This window comes from Dreissena polymorpha, chromosome 14, assembly GCF_020536995.1.
Source record: "Dreissena polymorpha isolate Duluth1 chromosome 14, UMN_Dpol_1.0, whole genome shotgun sequence".
Classification (NCBI taxonomy): domain Eukaryota; kingdom Metazoa; phylum Mollusca; class Bivalvia; order Myida; family Dreissenidae; genus Dreissena; species Dreissena polymorpha.
The window spans coordinates 49,374,255-49,392,132 of record NC_068368.1 but is presented as its reverse complement, the minus strand read 5'-3'; the positions used below and the strand labels follow the sequence as shown (position 1 = coordinate 49,392,132).

The following is a 17,878-nucleotide window of genomic DNA, read 5'->3' as shown; positions in this document are numbered from 1 at the left end:
ATATTAAATGTGATTCCTTCAGCTATAGTTGTTCAGTGTGGTTTAATGGTTGCTATTAACATTCAAATAAACATTTTCAAGAGCCAGATTATTTTTATGCCCCCGGAGGGTGGCATATAGTTTTTGAACTGGCCATTAGTTCGTCCGTCCGCCTGTTTGTCCCTTTGTCAGTCTGTCTGTCCGTCCATCCGAAAACTTAAACATTGCTTCTGCAATATTTAAGATAGCAACTTGATATTTGGCATGCATTTTTATCTCATGGAGCTGCACAGAGGTGAAAGGTCAAGGTCAAGGCCATCCTTCAAGGTCAAATATATTGCTTCAAAGCGGAACATTTGGGGGCATTGTGTTTCTGACAAACACTTCTTTTGTTTTGTCATACATGTATTTTATATCACAACTACAGTTTGATCTGCATTTATTCTGCTTAAAGCTTGTTTTTTTAGTAGACACAAATTCTAAATTTATTAGATTGTCCGAAATTGATGTTTTGAATTAACATGATTCTTGTCCAACTAATTTTCTGCTCGTCATTGTATTCCTTGTCAATTGTGCAACCTTATTTTAACTTTGTTACCATTTCTGTTTATGTTTTTACACCATCACCAACTGAGCTTAAATTTGTTTCTTTTAAAACTGTTGTTTATAACTTTGAGCAGGCAAAGATTGTTTGACTTGTATATTGTATTATTTTTCTCATCTACATTAAGTGTTACAGTTGTATATTATAGGTAATAAATAATAATATTACCGTAAACAGCCCTATTACTCCTCTTTACTCTCAGTTTTATGGTATATACTTGTATTTAAAGTGTATTTTACTATGTACTATGTTATGCGAAAAGTTTGGTGAATTTTGTGAAATTTTCTGCATAAAACAATTATTGAAACTTTTTGCTCTTGTCTCAGACACTAAAAACATAGGCTTTATTTACAAAAGAAAGTATCCAGTTCACACATTTAGTAATTTTGTGTAGGTAGTCAAGCCTAGAGAATGTTTACCTGATGTATGGATTAATTTTTTTCAGATGAGAGAAGCGACCAGATAAATAAGAAGTATTCATGTCGAATCTGCAGCAAGCGTTTCCACTACCCGTCTGCGGTGCACCTGCACATGAGAACCCATACAGGAGAAAAACCATTCCAGTGTCCAGTGTGCCATAAGGCCTTCAATGCCAAACACCATGTCAAGGCTCACATGCTCACCCATCTTGCTGTGAATAAGTAGACTTAAGTCTCACATGCTCACCCATCTTACCGTGTCCAAGTAGACTTAAGTCTCACATGCTCACCCATCTTACCGTGTCCAAGTAGACTTAAGTCTCACATGCTCACCCATCATAACGTGTCCAAGTAGTCTTAAGTCTCACATGCTCACCCATCTTGCTGTGAATAAGTAGCCTTAAGTCTCACACGCTCACCCATCTTACCGTGTCCAAGTAGACTTAAGTCTCACATGCTCACCCATCTTGCTGTGAACAAGTAGACTTAAAGGGGCCTTTTCACAGATTTTGGCATTTTTTAGCTTATTCATTAAATGCTTTATATTGATAAATGTAAACATTGGATCGTAAAAGCTCCAGTAAAAAATCAAGAAAAAAATTAAAAAAAGGAAAAGAGCATTGCCCGGAACAGGTTTCGAACCAGTGACCCCTGGAGTCCTGCCAGAGTCCTGAAGTAAAAATGCTTTAGCCTACTGAGCTATTCCGCCGAGTACACATTCCAGACGTATTTTATACCTTATATAAGCAATCTTCGTAGTTTCACAAAATTTAACGACAAAAACAGAACTCTCCAAATTATTCAATCGTTTCGCGTTGCAACGCTTTATAATTTTTAGGTTTTAAAATCGTCAAAAGATGCATATAATGGCTATATAAGAGCATGGTTAATGTTCAGTATTACTGTTTCCTCACAAATATCATAACTAAAACGAAAACTAACGAATCTGAAACAACTTTTTTCAATTTTGTCAATTTACCAAAGCGTGAAAAGATCCCTTTAAGTCTCACGTACTCACACATCTTTGTGTCCAAATATACTTCAGTCTCACATGCTCAGCCATCTAACTGTGTCCAAATAGACTTAAGTTTCACATGCTCACCCATCTTGCTGTGTCCAAGTAGACTTAAGTCTCACATGCTCACCCATCTTTCCGTGTACAAGTAGACTTAAGTCTGACATGCTCACCCATCTTACTGTGTCCAATTAGACTTAAGTCTCACATGCTCACCCATCTTACCGTGTCCAAGTAGACTTAAGTCTCACATGCTCACCCATCTTACCGTGTCCAAGTAGACTTAAGTCTCACATGCCCATCTTACTGTGTCCAAGTAGACTTAAGTCACCCATCTTACTCTTACTGTCCAAGTAGTCTTAAGTCTCACATGCTCACTCATCTTACTTTGTCTAAGTAGACTTAAGTCCCACATGCTCAGCCATCTAACTGTGTCCAAGTATACTTAAGTCTCACATGCTCACCCATCTTTCCGTGTCCAAGTAGACTTAAGTCTCACATGCTCACCCATCTTGCTGTGTCCAAGTAGACTTAAGTCTCACATGCTCACCCATCTTTCCGTGTCCAAGTAGACTTAAGTCTCACATGCTCACTCATCTTACTTTGTCCAAATAGACTTAAGTCTCACATGCTCAGCCATCTTACTGTATCCAAGTAGTCTTAAGTCTCACATGCTCACTCATCTTACTTTGTCCAAGTAGACTTAAGTCTTACATGCCCATCTTACTGTGTCCAAGTAGACTTAAGTCTCACATGCTCACCCATCTTACTGTGTCCAAATCGACTTAAGTCTCACATGCTCACCCATCTTACTGTTAACAAGTAAACTTCAGTCTCACATGCAGAGTAATTTGTAATAGAAAACATTCATTTGTTACACTTGAAAATCATGGAAACAATTTAATCCCTATGTATCTGAAATTATTGTGAAACGGAAGATATTCAAAATGGCATTAATTCTTATTGTGTCCCAGTAGACATCCCAGTCTTACACCCCACACAGCTCAATATGTCTCAGTAGACTGAAGTCTCACATCTTCACACCTCTCAATATGTCCCATTAGACTGAAGTCTCACATTCCCCAAACATCTCAATATGCCCCAGTTGTCTGAAGTCTCACATGCCCATGAATCTTGTTATGTCCAAGCAGTCTTAATTTAGTCTCAGATGCGCCAACATCTCATTGTTAGAGTTCAGGTTGAAAGTGTTAGTGGATAGCGTTGTACAAGTAAAATGTATAATACCATTGATAAAGTGAATACAAAAAATATGTTAGATGACGAGTAATTTGTGATGAAGACATAAATGTGTTATTGTTGAACATCATGGGAACAAATGCACTTGTACGCAACTGAAATAGCAACAAATGAGTGCTGTCCTATTCAATGTTATATAAAGCCTTGTAAACGTTTAAATTGATGTTTGATAAATTACATGCTTGCGCATTTGGGTGTTTTTATACAACTTAAAAAAATTGAACACTTTAAGTTTAATGTTAACAAGGCTATTATATTTCTATTTTGCCTTATTATTAAAATACTGACGAGCGACTATTTGTTGATATTGCAAAAATTGCAAACTCTGTAAATGTTGTTTCAGGAAGTATTGCTTATTATTCTGTTGTATAGTGCATGTTGATTGTATGGTTTTCTTTAATTTTTTTTGTGTACTTGAAAATGGGCTGTGCTCTGTAAAAAGGTGGTTTAATGCATGTGCGTTAAGTGTTGTCCCATATAAGCTTGTGGAGTCCGCCCAGACGAATCAGCAACGACACTTTCTGATCTTAATATATTTTAAGTTTAAAGAAAGTCTCTTCTTAGCAAAAGTCCAGTTAAGGCAGAAAGTGTTGTACCAATTAGCCTGTGCGGACTGCACAGGCTTATCTTGGACAACACTTCACGAACATGCATTAAACTCCCTTTTTACAGATCACAGCTCATATATAATAATTAAGTAACATCTTGATTCACAAGTAATAAACATGTGGATGTTTTTATTGTGTTTTGTATCATATTATAGAAAAGTTATATGTGTGCAGTACAGGAAGCGATACAATGTATGAAGATTTCTCTTTTGAGAATTGATTTTTATTAAACAATGTCAACCATGTCAACATTACATACCTCAATATGACCTTTAAAGTTAAACAAAAATTAAACAAAAATGTCTATGATTATAAGTTAATTAGGTAATTAATTTACATTCATAGGTAAAATGTTTATTTCAGGAAAAAATGATGATGATAAAGTGCTTTTTGTAAACAACAATCTTAACATACATGTTACTATGAGTTCTTAGATAAAATCACGGTACTGACAGTACTGGTGTGACGATGCTTTTGAAGAGGATTGATATAAAAACATCTATTTAAGTATATCTACATCACCACAATTGTGTATGTGGGTACAAAAAATTTGGGTAGGACGAAAAATGGGTACGAAAATTTTGGGTACAAAAATTATGCCAAAATAAATTGGATATGAAAAAATATTTAGTTACGAAAAAAATTGGTGCAAACAAAATTTGGGTACCAAAAAAAGTTGGGTACGAAAAAAATTGGGTACGAAAAATGTAGGGTACGAAAAAAAATTGGGGTACGGGGAAGTAGTACCCGTGGGGAACTTGATCCATTCAGCGAAACTGGGAGGCGGGTTACATTCTTGATCAAATATAACAAGAAATATCTTTAAAAAGATATTTGACGAGTATTTTCTGTACCACTTATCTTAAAAAAACGTTCTGTTACAGTGAAACGTTTGTGGGTTATAACATTACGTTTCAGCATATAAATTCAAAACTTGACATGCTCTTTAATTACACCATGCTCTTTAATTTCACATGTATATCATACCAAACTTTATATGTCGTTGTTTCCTTTCCTAAGTTAATGATGATATGTGTATGGACGTGATTTCACATGCCCATGTGCATGAACATATAATTTTTCTCTTTTGATTATTGTTTTTTCTCTAATTCAATAAGCTTAGGCCTGTTTGTTTGTTAAGTACGGCAATAATTTCATGATGATTCCCGAAAGTAGGTATAAGCACATAGTCGTAAGAGCACTTGAATATGTGAGTTCCCCATGAACACATGGTAAGGTTAACTAAATCTCCGCGATATGACCTAATATGTGTTTAAAACAGCAAGCAATATCCAACAAACGAATGAATTATCAAACATAGTATGTGCACTGATGTGGCTCTGTAATTTCTGTTTGAAAAGTTTATTAAATATGCAAAATGAGAAAGCATGCATAAGAGCGAGTTTCACAGATTTCAAATGCTGTTTATATACCATAGAAGCTACCACGTTTATAAATGGCAGGTTCAAAATAATTCGTTTTCTTTACACTCATGACCGCATTGAAAGTTAATTATACACGTTTCAATTCGCAATTTATTAATTGAATCACGACAAATGTCAAATACAATACAGAAAATGCATAGCTGTTTCATTGATCTATAAACATATAATGGATTGAATATAACTGAATTAAAATTTACGTTTTCAAACTATTATTAAATCTTTTTCCCAGAATATGCTGTCCTATTTATAGCTGAGCTTCCTATACCTTTATCAATGATATTCAGCGAGGTATGCGGATTAGAAAAAGAGAGCTATCTCAATCGGACTGGCTCGGTCTTTTACATAGGTCGCCATTGTGAAGATTTGTTCATGTTATGATAACTTAGACGAGCTGCTTCGCAGCATCGTCAAAAAGGCCCTATTTTTAACAATATTACACCACTTACACTTAATTAACTGTATGTTTTAGTACATGTTGCATTTATTCTTGCGTGTTTAATAAAGTTTAATACTCACCAATGACTGAGAAGTGATGATTATTTGAGTCTTGTTCTGAGAAAACTGGGCATAATGCATGCGTGTAAAGTGTTGTCCCAGATTAGCCTTTGCAATCTGCACAGGCTAATAAGGGACAACACTTTCCGCCTAAATTGGACTTTTGCTAAGAAGAGACTTCATTTAAACAAAAATGTCATAAAAGTGGAAAGTGTCGTCCCTGATTAGCCTGTGCGGACTGCACAGGCTAATGTGGGACAACACTTTACACACATGCATTATGCCCAGTTTTCTCAGAATGCGACTCATTTAGTACCATACAATATCAGATTCATCAATTTGTTGGCTGTTTTTACTTTAAACAAAAGTATTGAAGCTTAATTAATAATTATCATTTTCTAACCGTGCAGTCATAGGCGCATTTGGCAAGTGGAACAGTTTCACCGTCAGTTGTTATCTTCTACAAAGACCTGATGCCATAGTCTTTGACCCAAGAACTACACCCTGTGGGATTTCAGCATTACAACGATTGTTGTTTGATAACTTTACACAAATTCCAAGTGGATTTCTTTTCCAGGACCAGCAAAATAGAACTTTATTAGAAGGTGCTCTACTTAAAATGGTTGTTCTGAGATTGCAAAGGTGTTTTACAAAAAGTAAGCATCACCTATCACATTAATAATTGGCATATTTTATAAAATGGGCCAGAGACTGGAAAACTGGGCTTAATGCATGTGCGTAGAGTGTCATCCCATACTAAGGCATATCAGGTACAACACTCACCGCCAAAACAGGATTTTTGTTTAGAAGAGACAACCTTTAAATGAAAAATCCATAAAAGTGAAAACTGTCGTCCCTTATTAGCCTATGCAGACTGCACAGGCTAATATGGGATGAATTTTTTTACGCTCATGCATGAAGCCCAAATTTCACAAAGGGCAGCTAATGTATACGTTCCTGACTTTCAGAGCCGATCAGAGCACGACACCACTGCCCTGTCTGCAAGAAAGGATTCCGCAGTCCAAAGGAGGTGGAAAGACACATGCGTATTCACACAGGGGAAAAACCCCACCAGTGTCACGTCTGCCCGAAAAAGTTCAACAGGAAGTCATCACTGAAGAGCCACATTCTGACGCATTTGAAAAACAGCAACCTGGCCGAGTTTGACACCAGTGGGGGTGGGACTGACATGCTGTGATTGTATTAACCCTTTGCATGCTGGGAAATTTGTCGTCTGCTAAAATGACGTCTGCTGAATTTCAAAAATAAGCATTTTCTTTGATTTTTTTCCAAAGAATACTATCAGAATAGCAAACAGTTTGGATCCTGATGAGACGCCACGTTCTGTGGCGTCTCATCTGGATCCAAACTGTTTGCAAAGGCCTTCAAAATTCGGTCCCAGCACTGAAAGAGTTAATCTTCCAGACCAAATATAGCAGTGATCTTCAAGACCATATAGTGACAGGGTGTAAAATTAACATTAAGACGACTGTTGAACTTGTTGTATAGATGGCCTCTCTTGATAAGAAAATGTAGGGGCTTTGCACACATTTTAGTGGCCATGGGATCAAGAACTCGTGCCAATTTATATGCATGAGTTATAGTGTGAAAAATAACGGAACATTAAGAACAGTGGCAGTTGTGCTGTTGATCAAAATGTTACAAGATTTATTATGCTTCCCCAAACATTTTTGGGGGGAGCATATAGTCGCCGCTTTGTCTGTCCATCCGTCCGTCTGTGTGTCCGTCTGTGCACAATTTTGTCCGGGCTATTTCTCAGCAACTAATGACTGGAATTCAATGAAACTTTATGGGAAGCTTCACCACCAAGAGGAGATGTGCATATTATCAGCGGGTTCTGGTCTGATGATTTTTCACAGAGTTATGGCCCTTTGAAATTTTCCATTAACTGTACATATAGTGCTATTCTTGTCCGGGCTATTTCTCAGCAACTAATGACCTGAATTCAATGAAACTTTATGGGAAGCTTCACTACCAAGACGAGATGTGCATATTATCAGTGGGTTCTGGTCGGATGATTTTTCACAAAGTTATGGTCCTTTGAAATTTTCCATTAACTGTACATATAGTGCAATTCTTGTCTGGCTATTTCTCAGCAACTAATGACCCGAATTCAATGAAACTTTATGGGAAGCTTCACTACCAAAAGGAGATGTGCATATTATCAGCGGGTTCTGGTCGGATGATTTTTCACAGAGTAATGGCCCTTTGAAATTTTATATAAAAAAAATCTTGTCCCCCCCAACTACTGTGCCCGTAAGACGTTTCCTTTTATCTGAATATATAGTGCAACATTGTGACAAAAAAAAACTTTGGGGAGCATCACCCGTCTCCGACGGTTTCTTGTATCCATGAGTTACAGTGTGATAAATAAGGGAACATTAAGAACAGTGGCAGTTGTGCTGTTGATAAAAATGCTACAACATCTATTGTGTTATGCCAATATTTGCTGTTAATTATAAATGTTTAGTATGTTTTATAAATATAAAGAAAACAATTCTTGAAGAATCAACAGCAAAATATGCATATATTTATGAAAAATAACATGCATTCAATTTTAATGGCAATTAATTAAGATCAGACTTTTATAAAGTGTTCAACAGATTGATGCTTGCATTATTACGTACTCTTAAGTTATTTTGTAAATGGAAAAAATGGGCCATTCTCTGTGAAAAGGGGTTTAATGAATGTGCATAAATTGTCGTCCCAGATTAGCCTTGCAGTCCACACAGGCTAATCAGGGATGACACTTTCGGTTTTATGGTATTTTTGTTTGCCAAAATCCGGTTGAGGCTAATCTTAGACAACACTTTACACACGTGCATTTAACCTACTTTTCACAGAGCACAGCTCATATTTAACCCTTTCAGTGCTGGAACCGAATTTTGAAGGTCTTTGCAAACAGTTTGGATCCAGATGAGACGCCACAGAACGTGGCGTCTCATCAGGATCCAAACTGTTTGCTATTCTGATAGTTTTCTTTAAAAAAAAATCGAAGAAAATGCTAATTTTAGAAATTCAGCAGACGACATTTTAGCAGACGACAAATTTCCCAGCATGCAAAGGGTTAAGTGCCTCTCCCAATATTTGAGGCAGATATGATTCTAAACTCAGCTTCAAGCGAAAATTGATCATATGACATGTGTGTCCAGGATTTCTCCAGCCTGTTGGGTCAGGAGGATCATATGACATGTGTGGCCAGGATTTCTCCAGCCTGTCGGGTCAGGAGGATCATATGACATGTGTGGCCAGGATTTCTCCAGCCTGTCGGGTCAGGAGGATCATATGACATGTGTGGCCAGGATTTCTCCAGCCTGCCGGGTCAGGAGGATCATATGACAAGTATGGCCAGGATTTCTCCAGCCTGTCGGGTCAGGAGTATCATATGACATGTATGGCCAGGATTTCTCCAGCCTGTCAGGTCAGGAGCTACCCTGACTGTTTTCTTATGAGACCACAAAACCTTGCTGGAATTTATAGTAGACAGGGTAGTCCTGACCATACTGCTTAAATGCATACTATTAGGCTGGTTTGGAGCTATGCTGTCTGCAAATGGCATAAGACCCATTTTTGCATAACAAGCTTCATAAGTTGCTTTGAGTGCTTACAAACAGGCTTGCAGTGAATATTTTAGAGATTTTTAAATTTATAAAAAATTATCTTTGTTTTTATTGTCAACCATCATGTCTCATTTAAAAAAAATACATGTATGTATTATATGTATTCATATTTCAATATTTACCAGTATTTGAAACAGATTGTTGAAAAGACAATTGTCCAACTTTTGTCGTCGGACTAAAAAAATTAAAGAACTTTTTTAAGTCGGAATAAAATACTACTATAATAACATATACTCATACTACTATTTAAAGGTATGCTCATTCTGACAATACAGCTTTGTTTATGAATGATTATCGTTTGAAATTGATAAAAATTATAAAGCAATACACACACGTAATAATTGATACATTTGAAAGATTCTGTCGTTTTTGCTAAATTTTGTTACTGCCTGTGGATCTATTATAGTGTTAAATATAGTTATTTCAGGCATTTACTGGCAACAAAATATGTTGCAGTTGTATTAATCATGTTACACTTATAGCAACACAATATGTTACACTTAAAGCAACAAAATATGTTGACCATATAGATGTAGCAACAAAATATGTTGCACTTTTAGCACCAAATATGTTGCACTTTTTAATAAATATCCAGTATACAAAATAGATATGCTGAACCACCTGATTTTGGAATGTGGAAAAAGATGTTATGGTTTGTAATTATCTTATATTACTATTAAACATGTATATATCAGATAAAACAAAAGATTAAGACAAAGTGATCTTGTTCTAAAAATGTGTTACTGTTTTATACATATATCATTCAGTTTATAGGAAATAATTTATGTCATGCAATTATATTTTGGAGAATAATAACACAAATATTGTGATATTATATGTAAAATTTTTATGCCATGTAACTGTATATGGGGAACCTTTGTTAAAAAACATATGAACATGTTTGTAGTGTTGGACTAGAATTTGTTAGTTTCTAATACATCCCATGATTTTAATTTGTAACATTACAAAATAGAGATATTTAAAAATATATGATTGCATCCTTATTTTGCGTTTCTGTGAATGTTGAAGGCTGGTTATCAATAACATTGTTTATTACTACATAAATACAGTTTAGTTGATCTGTCTATTCAACTTGCCGAAGTGGATAGCTCAAACCGCAGATGACACTGAGCAATTGTTTGGTCTATTAATTAATGTGACACTCAAATTTATTCAGTGCGTCAATTCAGCACCGTTGTGATTTAACGCAAGAATAATTTACCAATACATCTTGGACCATTTGCGCCAACAAATTCTTAGACTGGTGTCTAAAAACAAAAAAATACTCTTAAAAATGTATTGTTTTACATGTTAATAGTATAATACAGTTCATGCAATACACATACAACTTAAAACCTCTTAATCAAAGTTTATCATTAAGACTTATATATGCAAAGGCTGCACATGCATTCTTGTTTCTGTTTGAGCTGTGCTCTGACAGCAGTCTGCACAAGCTAATCAGAGACGACACTTTTAGCCTTAATGGTATTTGGTCAGAAGATTTGTGCCAATGATATCTTGGACGAGTTGGAAAATGGTTCTGGTTGGTTGAAAAATATGGCCCCGAGGGGCGGGCCATTTTTCCATATGGCTTAAGTAAAACCGTGTTAACACTTTAGAGGCCACATTTATTGTCCGATCATGAAACTTGGTCAGAAGATTTGTCCCAATAATATCTTGGACAACTTTGAAAATGGTTCCAGTTGCTAAAAAACAAGGCCACCAAGGGGTGGGGCATTTTTTCTTATAACGCTATAAATTGCTATAATACAACCTTGTTAACAATCTATAGAGTCCACAATTATTGTCAATCTACATGAAACTTGGTCAGAAGATTTGTCCTGATTTAATTTTGGACATGTTCGAAAATGGTGCCGATTGGCTTGAAAACATGGCCACCAGGGGGAGTGGGGGGGGGCCGTCATTTTTCCTTATATAGCTCTAGTTAAAACTTGTTAACACTTAAAGTCACACTTATAATCCAACCTCATGAAACTTGGTCAGAACATTTTATCTAATGATAGCTTGGATGAATTCTGGTCTGATGAAAACATGGCTTCAAGGGAGCAGGGCATTATTTCTTATATGGCTATAGTAAAACCTTTTTAACATCTAGAGGCCACATTTATTGTCCAATCATCATGAAACTTGGTCAGAGGATTTGCACCAATTATATCTTGGACGAGTTTGAAAATGGTTTGAGTTTCTTGAAAAACATGGCCGCCAAGGGGCGGGGCAAATTTCCTAATATGGCTATAGTAAAACCTTGTTAACACTAAGTCAACATTTATTGTCAGAATCTTCATTAAACTGGGTCAGAAGATTTGTCCCAATGATATCTTGGACAATTTCAAAAATGGTTTAGGTTTGTTGAAATAACATTGCAGCCAAAGAAAGGGGCCTTTTTACTTATATGGCTATAACAAAAAAAACTTGTTAACACTCTTGAAGTCACATTTATTGTCCAATCATCATGAAACTTGGTCAGGACATTTGTTTTAATTATATCTTGGATGAGTTCGAATATAGTTCCGTTGAAAAACATGGCTACCAGTGGGCGGCGAATTTATCCTTATATGACAATAGTAAATCCTTGTTAGCACTCTAAAAGTTAAATTAATAGTTCACTCTTCATGACACTTGTTCAGAAGATTTGTTCTAATGATATCTTGGGCTGAACAGAACAGGCCTGTACCTATGTATCTCAGGTGAGCGACTTTTGGCCTTTCATGCCCTCTTGTTTAATAATGGAGGCTTAGGATGGATTATTGAATAAAGGCACCAGATATTCATCCTTCAATCAGAACTGTGGACTTTTCATTTGATGCTCATCAGCCAAATCATGAAATGATATGTTACTGGCAGTAAAGACATGATCTTGAGCATTCGAGAATTAAATCTACCAATATTATGTCTAGAAGGTGAAAGATATTAATTGTAGAAATATTAAGCAGTTATTACTCACTTGTCTCTCAAGATAAACAATTGACATGTTTGCTAGATGTTTTACATTGTATACACATGCTTTGAAGTCTATATAAACTAAAGTGGTGATAAGCTTAAAGTTGACAATTCACACTGCACAGGGATGGATGCCGTACATAGGATGATCAGAATAGCTCACCTTGAGCTCTTCATGCTAATAAGAGCTTAACACTAAGTGCTATTAGCTTCTTATTTTGAAATTCAAAATCTATTTGAAGCCTGAAAATTATTCTGTCTTTCAGACTCTGGGATCAGGGCTGAGAAATCAAGTTTCAGAGCAAAGGGCCACAACTGTGTTTGCTCCCTGTGCCTCAAGAGATTGGCCACGCCCTCAGCCCTTGAGATTCACACAAGGACCCATACGGGAGAGAAACCTTACCAGTGTAAGATCTGTGAGAGACGGTTTGCTGACAAGGGTAACATGCGCAAACACATGGTGATACATGTCAAAAGGAACTAGAGACGGTTTGCTGACAAGGGCAACATGCGCAAACACATGGTGATTCATGTCAAAAGGAACTAGAGACGGTTTGCTGACAAGGGCAACATGCGCAAACACATGGTGATTCATGTCAAAAGGAACTAGAGATGGTTTGCTGACAAGGGTGACATGCGCAAACACATGGTGATTCATGTCAAAAGGAACTAGAGATGGTTTGCTGTCAAGGGTAACATGCGCAAACACATGGTGATTCATGTCAAAAGGAACTAGAGACGGTTTGCTGACAAGGGTAACATGCGCAAACACATGGTGATTCATGTCAAAAGGAACTAGAGACGGTTTGCTGACAAAGGCAACATGCGCAAACACATGGTGATTCATGTAAAAAGGAACTAGAGACGGTTTGCTGACAAGGGCAACATGCGCAAACACATGGTGATTCATGTCAAAAGGAACTAGAGACGGTTTGCTGACAAGGGTAACATGCGCAAACACATGGTGATTCATTTAAAAAGGAACTAGAGACGGTTTGATGACAAGGGCAACATGCGCAAACACATGGTGATTCATGTTAAAAGGAACTAGAGACGGTTTGCTGACAAGGGTAACATGTGCAAACATATGGTGATTCATGTAAAAAGGAACTAGAGACGGTTTGCTGACAAGGGCAACATGCGCAAACACATGGTGATTCATGTCAAAAGGAACTAGAGATGGTTTTCTGACAAGGGCAACATGCGCAAACACATGGTGATTCATGTCAAAAGAACTAGAGACGGTTTGCTGACAAGGGCACCATGTGCAAACACATGGTGATTCATGTAAAAAGGAACTAGAGACGGTTTGCTGACAAGGGTAACATGCGCAAACACATGGTGATTCATGTCAAAAGGAACTAAACAAGGATTTGTACTGTTATGAATAGGTAGTTTAAAAACAACAACTGTTTTCAAGGATAAGTCTTAAAACATTTGTAACAGTTTGATACAGTTGTTAACAACTTATTTAATGGCAAGAAAACATGAGCAAACATGTCAACACAAACTAGCCAATGACTTACTGTTCTGAATAGTTTTTTAATAAGTCTTGTAAACATGTTTAGAGCTTAGGGTAGGGTAGATTAATATTTAGAGCTTATTGTCCCCTACCGGTGAAACCGGAGGGCACTTATGGTTTGCACTCCGTCTGTCAGTCTGTCCATCACACTTTTATGGATCCAGCGATAACTTTAAAAGTTCTTCATATTTTTTTCAAGAAACTTGAAACATGGATAGATGGCAATATGGAGATTATGCACATCATTTCATTTTGTTCCTACATCAAGAATTCTGGTTGCTATGGCAACAAATATACAAATAAAAAATATTGTTTTTACTGACTGGTGGAGTTTCACCGGTAGGGGACAATATTGCTTGGCAATCTCTTGTTTTATCTCATTCATGCCAATAGAAACTACACAATTATTTTTACCTTGTTGTATAACAGTTTTTTACCTTCTGGGATAACAGTTAGAAGTTTGTTTCATGTTACTCATGTTACAGCAAGCTAGAAAATATAGTTTCATTTCAGTATGTGCAATTGCAAAGATAAGTTATATGATAAGTAAGATCTGAAGTATGTCAAGCAGAACTAGAAAACTATAATCATACAGTGTATTTTGTGGGCGGTTCAGTGCAAGACTTTGGTATGTACACGATGTGTTCATGTTCTTGATTAATAAGGATTGCAAACTGCACCGCTTATAAATGTTTGTTTGAATAAATTTATAAAATCAAAGTTGACTCCTTAGTGTGACTTTAAGCTAGAGGCACCAGCCTTAATTAGAGATACGGTGTATCCATACATTAATAATTTGTTGTGACTCAAAAATGGTAAGTGACGAAGCTAGACCGACAATAATTATCATTTTGTGTTATTCAGTCTTGTATTAGTAAACTCAGCCAAAAAATCCCTGATGCTTATATTATTTGTATGTTAATTTAAATTCATATGACCAACAAAAGTGCACATTTATTAAAACATATAAAACAAGGGCTGTTTGTAAAACATGCATGCCCCCCATATGGGCTGTCCGTTGTACTGGCAGCCATTGTGTGAATACGTTTTTTGTCACTGTGACCTTGACCTTTGACCTAGTGACCTGAAAATCAATAGGGGTCATCTGCGAGTCACGATCAATGTACCTATGAAGTGTCATGATCCTAGGCAAACGCGTTCTTGAGTTATCATCTGAAAATCATTTTACTATTTCGGGTCACCGTGACCTTGACCTTTGACCTTGTGACCTCAAAATCAATAGGGGTCATCTGCGAGTCATGATCAATCTACCTATGAAGTTTCATGATCCTAGGCATATGCGATCTTGAGTTATCATCCGAAAATCATTTTACTATTTCGGGTCACCGTGACCTTGACCTTTGACCTTGTGACCTGAAAATCAATAGGGGTCATCTGCGAGTCATGATCAATCTACCCATGAAGTTTCATGATCCTAGGCATATGCGTTCTTGAATTATCATCAGAAAATCATTTTACTATTTCGGGTCACCGTGACCTTGACCTTTGACCTTGTGACCTGAAAATCAATAGGGGTCATCTGCGAGTCATGAGCAATCTACCCATGAAGTTTCATGATCCTAGGCATATGCGTTCTTGAATTATCATCCGAAAATCATTTTACTATTTCGGGTCACCGTGACCTTGACCTTTGACCTAGTGACCTCAAAATCATTAGAGGTCATCTGCAAGTCATGATCAATTTACCCATGAAGTTTCATGATCCTAGGCGTATGCGTTCTTGAGTTATCATCCGGAAACCATTTTACTATTTTGGGTCACCGTGACCTTGACCTTTGACCTAGTGACCTGAAAATCAATAGGGGTCATCTGCGAGTTATGATCAATCTACCCATGAAGTTTCATGATCCTAGGCGTATGCGTTCTTGAGTTATCATCCGGAAACCATTTTACTATTTCGGGTCACCGTGACCTTGACCTTTGACCTAGTGACCTCAAAATCAATAGGGGTCATCTGCAAGTCATGATCAATCTACCTACGAAGTTTCATGATCCTAGGCCCAAGCGTTCTTGAGTTATCGTCTGACAACCACCTGGTGGACGGACCGACCGACCGACAGACAGACCGACATGAGCAAAGCAATATACCCCCTCTTCTTCGAAGGGGGGCATAATAAAAAACAATTCCTGAAAATATTGTGTTTGGATGGTTAAACGTTTTAAAAAAAATAAAAATTACAGCCTCCAATTTCATTATAGAACTGTGTATATATTATCATTATTATGTTATTGATAATAGTTATGACATTCAACGAAATACAACCTCAATTATGACATTCAACGAAATACAACTTCAATTACACTTCAATTTATTTACCATTCAACGAAAAATCATTAAGTTTTGGAAACTAACCAAACAATATATAAATCCCATATTGGTTATCTCAACACTTTATATTGACATTACAAACAAAAGAAACATCCCTATATACATAAATGACACAATCATATTTAAGATACAAATCTACATTTTACATAAAAGTTGTCACATTTTGGTATTATAAATAAACATACCTACGACAAAGCCGATTTAACGTTCTTTCTTATTATGAAATTCATACATATATTGTACAAATAACATGAGCATGAATACAACTTACTAACAAAATGCTACATTAATGCATAATGGAAACTGCAAGTCATATACTTGTTATATGTATAATAAGAAATTCATTATTTTATTCTTCATAGCCACCATATAAAGTTAGTCTCAAACAAATATACATTGACCCTTACTGTGTACTATAACATGATTACATTAATCAACAGTTTAACCAAAAATTGCACGTTGTATTTATCACTTAAAAACAATTAATTTTTTATTTTACAAGTGAAAAAGTGCAACTTTGGTCATATCAAGTTTGTAATTCAATGCATCTAAGACTTTCATAAACTTCGATGGCACTGCCCAAAAATGTTCATATTAACAAACACGAGCTGTCAGAGGACAGCGCGCTCGACTATTCGAGTGCTTGACATCATAACGTAAGTCATCATGGGGAAATTGTTACTATTCAATAATTTATTAGACGATCTTTCAAAAATAAAAAAAGGAAAAAAAAACATTTTTTTTTTTTAGGGGGGGGGGGGGGGGTAGGGGGGGGGGGTGAGAGGGGGGTATAATTTGGGGTGTGGTAATTTATTAGATGTTTAAAAAAAAAAAAAATTGGGGGGGGGGGGGGTAGGGGGAGTGGGGGGCGTGAGAGGGGGGTATAATGTGGGGTGTGGTAATTTATTAGATGATGTTAAAAAAAAAAAAATTGGGGGGGGGGTAGGGGGGTGGGGGGGTAAGAGGGGGGTATAATGTGGGGTTGGGTAATTAATTAGATGTTAAAAAAAAAATGTGGGGGGGGGGGAAGGTTGGGGGGGGGGAAGGGATTCTGGGTAGGGGCGTGGGGTATTGTTTGGGTGGAATCCATTGTGGTATTGAGGTAAGTGTTGTTTTGTCAAAGTAATAATAAAATGTGATCATAAATAAAGAAGTTATGGCAATTTAAGCAAAATGTTCAATTATGGAAGTGTAAAAGGGGCCATAATTCTGTCAAAATGCTTGATACAGTGGTCTGCTCTTGTTTATAGGTTTGGGGTTATGTTGGTAAACAAGTATGCAACATATAAAAGCAATATGTCAAAGGATATAGGAAATATTTGGGGTAGTACGCAAACTTTAACATAGATTTATCAATAATATGCATATTCTAAGTATAAAAGGGGCAATAATTATGACAAAATGAGTTGTCTGCTCTTGTTTATAGGTTGGGGTCATGTTGGTAAACAAGTATGCAAAATATGAAAGCAATATGTCAAGGGACAAAGAAAATATTTGGGGAAGTACGAAAACTTTAACATTTGCACGCAGACGCTGGGGTGAGTAGGATAGCAGTACTATATATATTTCTTTATAATAGTCG

General features: G+C 36.5%; 2 protein-coding genes and 1 long non-coding RNA gene across 3 annotated transcripts in view; 2 read left to right on the top strand and 1 right to left on the bottom strand.

The window, feature by feature from the left end:
• Nucleotides 1-10,467, top strand: part of LOC127857353 (zinc finger protein 768-like) — a 62,365-nt gene extending 51,898 nt beyond the window's left edge. Inside the window, exons 7-9 of the mRNA XM_052393753.1 lie at nt 1,078-1,216; nt 5,612-5,615; nt 6,791-10,467. Coding sequence (XP_052249713.1) covers nt 1,078-1,216; nt 5,612-5,615; nt 6,791-7,020 — 373 coding nt within the window. The 3' untranslated portion in view covers nt 7,021-10,467. The remainder of the gene's footprint in view (nt 1-1,077; nt 1,217-5,611; nt 5,616-6,790) is intronic.
• Nucleotides 8,984-12,908, top strand: LOC127857352 (zinc finger protein SNAI3-like). The gene is made up of 3 exons (XM_052393752.1): nt 8,984-9,064; nt 9,157-9,264; nt 12,765-12,908. Exons 1-3 carry the CDS (start codon nt 8,984-8,986, stop codon nt 12,906-12,908), a joined length of 333 nt encoding a protein of 110 aa, XP_052249712.1.
• A 1,860-nt stretch (nt 12,909-14,768) lies between these two features.
• LOC127856958 (uncharacterized) lies at nt 14,769-17,036 on the bottom strand. The gene is made up of 2 exons (XR_008038265.1): nt 15,509-17,036; nt 14,769-15,218 (listed from the first exon to the last, which is right to left on the bottom strand). It is a non-coding gene; the product is annotated as an uncharacterized LOC127856958 (long non-coding RNA).
• Between the last annotated feature and the right edge of the window lie 842 nt (nt 17,037-17,878).